Source organism: Condylura cristata, unplaced genomic scaffold (assembly GCF_000260355.1).
Source record: "Condylura cristata isolate star-nosed mole 26May11 unplaced genomic scaffold, ConCri1.0 scaffold00015, whole genome shotgun sequence".
Classification (NCBI taxonomy): Eukaryota; Metazoa; Chordata; class Mammalia; order Eulipotyphla; family Talpidae; genus Condylura; species Condylura cristata.
In genome coordinates this window covers 6,770,636-6,782,246 of record NW_004567116.1, presented here as the reverse complement: position 1 = coordinate 6,782,246, position 11,611 = coordinate 6,770,636, and the positions used below count along the sequence as shown (strand labels likewise).

Sequence of the window (11,611 nt, the reverse complement as noted above, 5' to 3'; positions counted from 1 at the left end):
AAAATCTTGTTACTTAGAGTTTTTGTATGTGTATATTTGACCTCATTTTTTAATAACAGCTAAACATATACATTATGGAAAGTGCTTATTTTGAAAACCACTAATTCTCCTGATAGGAATTTGCCAGTGGACCATTTTTTACTATGAAAGATGCTCTGATTTCTCTCACAAATATACTTATCCCAACTCTACCCTTGCTCACTGATGATTATTTAAAGGGACTTTCTAAAGACCCTTTAGAGTCATAAATCTAAAAGAAATGACTGTAAAGGAATTTCATATTTTTTTAGACAAATTATGTTTTGTAAAGACATCGATCTGAAAGTTTGAAAAATGAGAGCATAGCATTAGATTATTAAAAAGTTATTTCCAGTGTTTCTTTTCCAAAAATAATGCTCACACTTAGTAGTATTCTACAGCAGTCCCTTGTTTTATCAGGCAGCTATTCCTGAGTGGTAGCAAAAACACTACCTTTGTGACAGGAAGCGTCTGTGCTCCATGTATAATTCTATCAGTATGCAAGCAAATCATCCTTGGCCCTTGGCAACACTTCTCTATTTATAGTTTTCTATCATGATGAAGCTATTATGCAAAACCTCAGTGGAATCTTACTGGAGTGAGGCTTGATTTCCCATTCCTTCCTGGCCTCCTCAATACAATTTCTGAGTTCATGTGTTGAGACTTACTAGCTGGTGGTTGTTACATTCACCACGTGATACTTTGTGCTAGTCAATTGAGCAGGAACTCCATTTTTCTTTCCCTTCTTTAATGATAAGTGGGCAAATTATAGAAACTCTAGAGTACTGTTTCCTCCGCAGTTTTTTGGTTTGCTTGTTTCTCATTTTTATTTATTTATTTGTATTTTAGCATACATGTTTCCTTCTAATAAGTCAGGGACAGAGCTCTTTGGGGAGAAAGGTCATCTCATGTGTAATAAACGTTAGTGGTGTGATATTCCCATTATCTTATAGACAAAATAATTTGCCAATAAGAAATATATGCCACAGTCCCTTGATTGCTAGTGTGTTTTTTTTAAGAACTTGAGCTTATTTTCAGATTATAAAACAATGATTCTATTTTTACAATCTGATTTTATTAACAACAAAAAACATATTTTTGTTACTTCCAATGAATTTATCTGTTTTCCTAGGATATAGTAAAACATATTCATTCTGCTAATCAAGTCACTGATTTAAAATTTAGACATGATCTAATTTATAATGTCAGTAAGCTATGCTCATAGAATAAAAATTTTGTTTTTTTTGAAATGCTCCCAGATTGCATCCTTAGCTTGTCAAGTAACTCTTGTCAACTTTCATGAGAACATAGCTCATACATTTTTTTGAGGTCTTTAGCATCTCACACAGTGTCTTCATAAAAGGCATGCTTGCTACTACCAAAGCCAACAATTTTTGGTAATATGTTATAATAGCAAAAGGAAGTATGCAAGCAACATAGTAGGTATTAGTGGTTTTGTATTCTTCAGGTAAATGCTTAGAGTTGAAATTGATGGATCATGTGGTAGATCTATTTTAAATATTTTCAGAAGTCACCATACTGTTTTTCATAAGAACTAGACCAGTTAACATTCCCTCCACGGGGTAAGAGAGCACTGTTACTTTTTGCTTACCCTTAGGACTGTTCTCTCACTTTCAATTCTCTTGGAGGACATGGTCATTGATCTCCTAAGTAGGGAAATGGAGTAGAGGTAGGCAGAAAAAAAGGGTTAATTTTGATATTTGAGTTATAGAAAGGAAGGGTTTTTTTTTAACAAGCTAGAATAATGGGTTAAATATATGTGAAAAACAAAAAGAGCTTAACCAGAGTTTAACAAAATAGTTCTTACTATGGAGTTATTCCTTGCAAGCAGAGGATTTGTGAATGTCAGACTTGGCGTGAGGTGTATCTGGGTTTGAATGTTCATGTACAAATTAATTTCTTCACCAATAGGAGTTCTTTATCCTAACTTTTGCAATGTGCAAACTGAGAAGCAAGGGATGCCATTAGCTCCAGATCCAAAAATCTGTGTCACTATAACTGGATTGCTTAGTACATATATGATTCACTATTGCAGTTAATTTCTTTCTTTCCTCCTATTACAGAGTAGATGAACAGTTTCTGTACTACCATGGATTCCAGATAATGGAGGAAATCAATTTTATTTTTCATCTGAGTGATATCTTATTCTGCAACCAAAGAATATAAGCTTGGCTACATGGCAGGTTGGAATCATACAGGTGTGAAGGAATTCCTCCTGGTAGGTTTAACTGAAAATCCTAACTTGCAGGTCCCCCTCTTTTTGCTTTTTTCCCTTATTTATTCCATCACACTGGTAGGTAATTGGGGAATGATTATCTTGATCTGGTTAAATAGCCAACTTCACACTCCAATGTACTTCTTCCTGAGCAACCTCTCTTTTTGTGATATTTGTTACTCTACTGTGTTTGCTCCTAAGATGTTGGTCAATTTCTTATCAAAACACAGGGCCAGCACTTTTTATGGCTGTGTTCTACAGAGTTTCTTTTTTGCAGTGTATGTAACCACAGAGGGCATCCTCCTATCCATGATGGCTTATGACCGCTTTGTGGCAATAGCTAATCCCTTACTGTACACAGTCATAATGACCCAAAGAGTGTGTATTCAGATGGTGCTTGCATCTTATTTGGGCGGGCTCATTAACTCCCTGACACACACCATAGGTCTGCTCAGACTAGACTTCTGTGGTCCTAATGTGGTGAATCATTATTTCTGTGACATTCCCCCACTTCTGAGGCTCTCTTGCTCTGATGCCCATAGCAACGAAATGCTGCTTTTGATATTCTCTGGGGTCATCGCAATGTTCACTTTCATCATTATCATGGTCTCCTATGTCCGCATCATCATTGCCATCCAGCGAATCCGCTCAGCAGAGGGAAGGCGCAAAGCCTTCTCTACCTGTGCCTCACACCTGACTGCTGTGACCTTATTTTATGGGTCTGTGACCTTTAGTTACATCCAGCCAAGTTCTCAGTATTCTTTGGAACAAGAGAAGGTCTCTGCTGTGTTTTATACATTGGTGATCCCCATGTTAAACCCACTGATTTATAGCTTGAGGAATAAGGACGTGAAAGATGCCGCGAAAAGATCAATATTGCGGAAGAGAACCTCTGCTTAACTCAGTACATCTGTGCTTTTGCTACCTAGAATTAACCTACAAATAGTTTTAAGATTGTATCACAGATACAATCAGAAACAAAGCCATAATCTAGATATTCTCGTGAAATCTGAGACTTGAGTGTTGAGTTTGACCTAAAGATCGAGAATTGCTCGATCTTGGTATTTCATGGTTGTATAAATTAAATTTCATTCTCTCAAGAATTAATACATCTGTATTATAACAAATTCTCATATAAATTCTGAAAGAACTCACCATGGATTTAAGAGAATCTGATACTGGTTCAATCAAAAGAATACTCCAAAATATGCATTATCAAATACTTTGCTATCCGAGAGGAAAATCAAAATGGTGTCTCTGTTTGATTTCCTTAGACTCTACCATTATTTTTATTCTAAATTGGGCATCAAGTATGTAAAAGTATGTGTTTCTCCTTCATATTTAAATCGTATATCTTCATGCTATCTTAGAACAAGTGAGCAGAAAAAATAACTCTCACTACCTATAGTTTATTAATTCCACACCACATTTATATTGAGTTCTTTTGTTTTTTTAAAGATTTATTTATTTATGCACACAGAACTGGGGTACAGGCCAGAGGCTAAGGGGCAGCGAGAGGCTTCACCAGAGACAGAGTGGGGAGCAGAACAGGAAGATCAACGAAATACACTGCTAAGGGGAGCAGCAGGCGGGTCAGGAGAGGTCTGCCACTCCATGTGGTCACCTCCAGGGCAGGCGGGAATCGAACTCATGCGGAAGTGGCTTTAGCTTCTTAGTGCTGTGCTTTAACCTGCTGCACCACCAGGGAGGGCCTATTGATTTCTTTCATTAAGCCAGTTACTCTGTGAGATCAAACCTAAAGAGAATTAGGTTTAGGTTTGGAAAGAACATGACAAATAAGGAGAACTGTTTAAAAATTTTAAAAAGAGAATATAACACTAAAACGGAATTTTTAAGCAAAAGAAACATGTAAAAAGGATGTTAAGTTATTTAGTATCCTATGTAATAAGGCCCTTTGATGATTGAATAAACTGGGTTAACACTCTCTCACTCTTATAGTTAATAAGTGAAGACTAAATGAAGCGATGGTAGTATTATCAACATATTAAGAAATTTAAAAATTGGGTGAAAAATTATTCTAAGACAATAAAGAAAATTATTCTGAGGCTAAGGAATATATATAAAAATAAACGCAGTTAAAACATGGCTTATGAAAATCATTTGATAAATAATTACGTCTTAAAAGAAATAGTATTTTTTTTATTATTATTTATATGACTAGAAGATTTTGAACCTGTGTATGATAATTTGGTAAGGAGAACAATGAACTGAGAAAATCTACTGTCTTTCGGATATTTGTTGTGTTTGTTGTTGTTGTTGTTGTTTTATTAGTACAGAACTGGGGTACAGGCCAAAGATGCGAAAGGTGAGAGGATTCACCAGAGACAGAGTGGGGAGGAAAAGAGGCCGCCTGACGAAGTACACTGCTGAGGGGAGCAGCGGGTGGCTCAGGAGAGGTCTGCCGCGCCATGTTGATCTCCAGGGCAGGCGGAGAATCAAACATATGCGGAAGTGACTTAAGCTTCTTAGGCCTGTGCTTTACCTGCTGCGCCACCAGGGAGGGCCTGTCTTTCGGATATTTGAAGGAAGAGATTTCTGAGACAAGCGATAACCGAATGTATAGCCAAAGAGGTAGGATATTTCCTATACTGTTAAAGAAAAACACCAAAAATATCAGAACTAGAACAAAGAGAGAAAGAGAGGTAAAGCCAATAGATGTTGCCAGAAGGGAGAAGGGGACCAGATCATGGAAGGTACATGTGGAACTTTGTATATGAGTGAAGACAAAAGCAAGGGAATGTATCATGGAGACATGCAGAAGAGTCACAAGATCCCACTTCACAGCTGGGCAAGCTCACTCTGGCTACTGCCTGGATAGTAAGTGCACCATAAAATGGCAAGAGTGAAAGACATCTAAGCAGGAGACTGCACAACGGTAAAGGTGAAGTTATGGTATGTGTGAGACCAGCGTCAGGAGACACACAGACACAAGATGCTTTTTGATATTAAACCTGGCAGGAAGTGAGGGGAAATGATGAGGTAAAGATGGAAGGAGAGCTAGATAGAGAATATTTCAAGTACATCTACAAGACAAAGGTGATGACGTTACAGGATCAAGCAAAATTCTCAATATACATCAAAGGATGTGGAGTACCAGACAGATGCAAATGTAGATATTGATACAGATGAAATGTAGCCACAGAATTTAATATGACTTTAGTATATTTAGAAAAATCTGAATTCTCCAGCAAAAATAAAAAATAAAAAATTTAAGGATCTGTCATGGTCAAGGTTCTCAAACATATAAATAATATTAGTCAAGAATTTTTAAATATAACTTTGTGGTATGGCACACTGAACAATTTTTTGGGTATTGTGAGAAAATGTATTATCTAGTATTAGATCACAAGCCTTTGGGAAACTAGAATGTGTACTGGATATTATTGAATACTATATTATTATTATAAATAAATACATGTATAAGTGGAATATACTATACATATTTAAGTATAACATATTGCTATATGCTATATATATTATATAAATAAACTGCTTCGAAGAGTGATATATTTATCAATTCCAAATGGTATTTATAAGGGATCTTCATGAAATTTTTATTATTTTTGAACCTCTTCTATAACTTTGATATGTTTCAAATTTTAAAAAAGTGCTTATAAAATGACAGGAATACTTTTACTTCCGTATGGTTAAAGAAGCTTGTGATCAAACAGCATTTGTGTAAAATTAACAAAAAGACTAGAAAAGACACTGATGTTATCCCTTGAGGAAAAGGGTTCATAGCTACTAAGGTACAGAAAGCTGGACTAGCTTAGAAAACAGAAAGGTGTCTGGGCTCTCCCTCGTGGCCCAGTGGGTTAAAGCACAGCACTAAGAAGCTTAAACCCCTTCTGCATGAGTTCAATCCCCGCCAGTCCCAGAGGTGATCCACATGGCACAGCAGACCTCTCCTGACCCACCCGCTGCTCCCCTCAGCAGTGTAGTTCGTCGATTTGCCTGTTCTGCTCCCCACTCTGTCGCTGGTGAATCCTCTCACCCTCCGTACGCTGGCCTGTACCCCAGTTCTGTATGAATAAATAAATAAATAATTTTTAAAAAAAGAAAAGAAAACAGAAAGGTATCAACTAGAACTAGATCTGACTTTCTCATTGACTCAGAAGCTGGAGATTCAGGAAGTGCAACTTTCTCAGCCTGCAAGTGCTGGATTAATAATCTCCCACCAGGCAAGGAGCCTGCATCAAACAACAGTCAACGGCCCCCAAGATAGGACTGCAGTTTGAAGTTGTTAAAACAGGAGGCTAAGTTCATTCCTCCCAAGAGTTAAAAGTAAACTTTCTGGAATATTTAAGGGATAGAGAAGAGAGGGGGAGATGGACCCCATCTTTTGATTAACATGAGAAATTTACATTCTTAAAACAGGAACAAATGAGGTAACCTATGAGATATAACTTCTTATCAATTCTGCACCAGCCTAATTACCAATTAAATTGCCACTACCAGTTTCTCATTCTTTATACCATTCTAGATATAAATAAATAAATAGATAACTAAATAAAACATGAAAGACTACATGTTGGAATTAAACAATGACTACAAAAAAATACTATAATTGACCTCTGACTTGTGCCCCAGTTCTGTATGCATAAATAATAAATAAATCTTAAAAAAATAAAAGCAAAACCCAGCTGCACCATTTATAAGACTCACTTAAGCTGTAAAGACAGATACAGCCTTCAAGTCAAGAGATGGGAAATGGTCCTCTAAATTAATGCAAAATTTAGAAGAGCAGCAAGTGCTATCCTTGGAAAATTAGAAAAGCATAATCCACACTGAGGTGAAAAGAGTCAATAGAAACGATTTCTCAGTGACCCAGATGTTGGGCCAAACAGAACAGGAGTACTAAGTCGCCATTATACTCCGGCAAATTAAAGTTTAGAATATCACCAATACCAACTACTACCCCTGACTCTATGAGCTTTAGGAATTTAGGAAATTTATCAAAAAATATATATTTTTCTATAAAGATTATAATAGGTTTTATCATGCCTTGCTCTAAAACTTTAAAACCTACTGGTTTGGTTTCATATATGTGTATATATGTGAGTGTGTGTTTGTTTTCTGATAACCACACAGCCTCAGTTATAATGTGTTCTTTTGAGAAGACTTCCCTTGCTAAAATTCCCAACCGACATCTTATCAATTCCCCTGCATCCCTCCCCAAGGGATCATGCATTCTGTTTTCCCCTACATTTGTCCCACATTTCATTCATTGTTACAGTCAGGAAAATAAATGCCTTAAGGGAGCCATTAAATTCTTAAGAGTTTCCTAAATCCCTCAAGAAACAGAAAAGCTTTTAATATATTTTTATGTCCTTCTGATCAGCTGATCTTCAGGGACCCAATTCCACCTGCAGGTCATGAACTTGTAAGGGTCAGTATTCCAATCCCATCTGGACCCTAATCTGAGGCAGAATATCGCCTGAGAACGCGAACTGATGGTGTCTACCACACCCTAGAGACCCATCACTGATAAAATTTTACCAATTGACTTTTGTTTCCACCTAAAGAAGCTGTATCTCTCTCGTTAGAGGCTATCTGGACTAATCTTACAATATTTTAGGTTACTGACTGCATGCTTTCTCATTCTTAATTCTGAGACTCCCCAGATAGTCAGTTTTTGGTAAATCCTATCCTGAGCACAAATTTTCTTAAATTGGATGTTCACTAACCTCCATGCAACTTAGGTTCCAGTTCCATCACCATTATATTTACTCCTTAGCTTGTCAACATTTAAAGACTGGAATACCTATTCACAGCCATTTTGGCTTTACGATCTGATAACCATGATTGAAACCATTATTCTACTATTGCTTAAAATGCACGTATGGACAGTTTCTTTAGTTATTCTAGGCCACCTAAGTTGTGACTAAGAACATTTAACATTCGTTAACTCATTAACTCACATAATGACAAGGGATAATAGTTGTACCTGAGACATACTAGGCATTTAATAAATAGAAACCATTCCAACAAGGATCCTGCTTAATATTCGATTGCCAAAGAAAAAGAAACACTCTTGTTAATAAAATTAATTATAATATTTCTCATGCCTTAGTCTGTTTTCATTGTTGCTCCATTTTAAAATCACTGCAAATTTTCTCTTAAGTCTCCTAGGTGACTTAATTTCCTTTCTAACCTTTTCACATTTGCCTCCCATTTCTCCCTGTCCGGATCTTCCCATATATTTTTTATTTTATCCTCTAGGTATGCAGCTACTCAGTATTTCTAAAACTTACTTTTATGTTCAGTCAATGTAGGGACAAAAAAAAAAAATGTTGAACATTGATATTTGACTTAGTGTCTTTTTAAAAAAAAAAAAGATTTATTTATTTGTGCATACAGAACTGGGGTACAGACCAGAGGCTCAGGGGCAGTGAGAGGATTCACCAGAGACAGAGTGGGGAGCAGAACAGGCACTGACTAAGTACACTGCTGAGGGGAGCAGCAGGTGGGTCAGGAGAGGTCTGCCGTGCCATGTGGTCACCTCCCGGGCAGGCAGGAATCGAACTCATGGTTCTTAGTGTGTGCTTCAACCCGCTGTGCCACCAGGGAGGGCCTGACTTAGTGTCTTAATTGATTAAATAGCCCCTGATAACAGGCAACCTACTGTATGAAAACACACACCCCACACATTTTTTAAATTATTGCTATCACTTTTGTCTTGTCTTACATTGAAATGGATATACTTTCCATATGTATATTTATCAAGATAATACTGTCTTTATGGAAGCACATGGCCATCAACAAATGGAATTTTCATCCTCAGAATTAAATGTATATTAAACATAATAGGTATTACAATTAATTTATGTAAGTCATAATTATAAACACTGGCAGAGTTCATTTTTAAGAGTCCAGATTTTCCTTGTATAGCCAGCCGCCTATAAGTAAGACAAAATCAGATGCAGTATTTTTCTCTAAAAACGTGAAAATGCTAAATACCTGAATGGCTACACTTTGGGAAGATAGTACGGGGGCCTGATTTTCCTGATTCTCTCTTGAACTGTTTTAATGAAATGAATGTTCACAGCATCACTGGGGACTCCATCCTCCAAAGACCCTGAGCCAAATATAAACACAAGTCAGGAAGCAGAGAGAAGGGGCAAACTTCCTTACAACGCAGGTAAGTGGTATGCTTATGTGCTCTAACCAAGGTATTATAAATACCTTTTTGATTTTCAAAAACAACTCTCTATCAATCCCATGAAGAAAAAGAATGGGAAGATAAAGCATGTGCCTCAAATTCTTTTTAATAATTGAGAAAGGCAAATGAGTAGTAGATGATGACCAAGTCAACTAGTTCTCTTGTAATATTTAGTGATTTTATTCTGTATGTCTTCAGCTAGCTGTGTTTAAGTTTCAGTAACTACATATATATATTTATGTAAATTGCATGAGGGAATTTATTTAGAGAAATTCTTTAACAACTAAGATTTATGTATTATTATAAATTGTTGAATTTTGTTAAATCTGGAAAAGAACAAGGATGTATTGAACCAGAGTTAATTTTTAGTCTCAAAGATTGGCTTATTTCTGTAACTGGCTTTACAGCCAAGGAAATGCTACATCAAAGGCAGCCCACTGAAAATGAATAGTTCTTAAAGGAAAATTTAAGAAAAACATGAAATCTATAAAATAAGAAATACATCAGCAAGAGCACAAACTGATATGTTTAAAAGCAAAGTTAATCAAGGCACAATTCACAAACCCAAATTAAACAGACAAACAAAACAGCAACGAACCAACAATTCCTTTGTCAAAGCATGCCGGTCTCTATTTTCTTTATGTGTCAATTCAGTGCCAGGCCATTTTCACACATTTTCTTATTTAATCTCACAACTCTGTCTTCAGGACCATTCTGCATACAACTCATAAGTAGAGTAGAAAACTAAGAGTTAACCATGAAATCGCAAGGTCAGGTAGTACAAAGGACTAGTTGGTGTTTTTTGCCTCTTGCATTTCCATAAAACAGACACATTCTGGGCTAATTTGTAGCGCTACCTGAGTAGCTAAACTTTCCATCACATTTAGTATAAGGAGCAGAAGTAAGCCTGATTTTCTCACTCTTTCTTATCAGAGAAATACAACCCCGAAATGTAGATTATGAAACAGCATATTCACATGACTTCTGTGAAAATATTTTCAGTTGTCAGATGAGCCTGAGACATTGTCTGCGTGTCTTTCTCTTACTGTTAACTCACAAAACAGAATGTTATATATTGCCTTAAGTTCTACAGAAAGCTCCCCTTAAAAAAGTTTTTAACCAAGTGTTTCCCAAACATATGAATCTAACTTTTCACATATTTTGGGTTATGTGATAAAATCTAAAATAAACCTAATGTGTGTGTGGATCTCACTTTTCCTAGAAAAAAAGCCAGCTCTACATGGAATTTGTCAAAAGCATATATACATGGCTCTCGAATAATATTTGAGACTTTTTGACTATAGAGATTAAAACCTGGCAAAGTTTTCTGCACAATCTTAATAAAAAGAAAATTCTGTTATGGACTAATTCAAAGCATCATGTAGTAATGCTGTAGAAAGTCAATAATGATCACTGAGTTGGGAGAGTAGTAAAGAATGACTTACTGGAGCAAGTGACTTTTACTAAATAAGTAGTATCATTACAGTAAGAAATGTTTGAGTTGTTTCCATTCTCTCTTCTAGACACCTTTGCCATTTTCCACTTGTATGGATAATCTATAAATGCATTCATAATGATATTATGCACACATGTGTGTATACGTAAATGCTTACACATGCAGATGCATAAAACATGTACATATATAAGTATATGCATATTCTAAAAAAGTTCAGTGTATGTTTTTAGTTAAAAGATTTTAGATCCTTTCAATACATTTTTTTTAATCTTTGATTTCCTGAGCTAGATACAATTACCTAAATGTACTTTTCATGTCCTCCTTGTTAAAGGATGTTTTTTGTTAAATTAGGAGACCTTTGACTTGTGTTCTGGGAATCTTAGAATTTACTATTATCCAGTTTCCATCTCCTGGACTCTTTCTGTTAAAGACATCCCTATTAGGAATCTCCAAGGGGATTTAAATTTCTCCAGAGATTTTTATGTGGTGTTTAATGCCATTTTTTATCTTCCAGTGAGAGGTTGATCAAAGTTTTGATCAGGCTCAGTTTTCATACTTGTGAGAACCTTGTTCACTGTGGGTTATTATTACTGATAACTGAAACTGTGCAATTTCCTGAAGATGCCATTAGATGGAAATCATACAGTGCCGCTGTCCTCTGTGGTTACTTCCTTTTTCCTTCTCATTCCCTGCAGATCAGCCTTACGGAGCCACATAA

General features: G+C 36.1%; 1 protein-coding gene across 1 annotated transcript; it reads left to right on the top strand.

Annotated features, from left to right (window-relative positions):
- The first annotated feature begins 2,215 nt into the window (after positions 1-2,215).
- On the top strand, positions 2,216-3,154 carry LOC101636048 (olfactory receptor 1052). The gene has a single exon (XM_004682786.1). The coding sequence runs from the start codon at positions 2,216-2,218 to the stop codon at positions 3,152-3,154; it is 939 nt and encodes a 312-aa protein (XP_004682843.1).
- Positions 3,155-11,611: the final 8,457 nt, after the last annotated feature.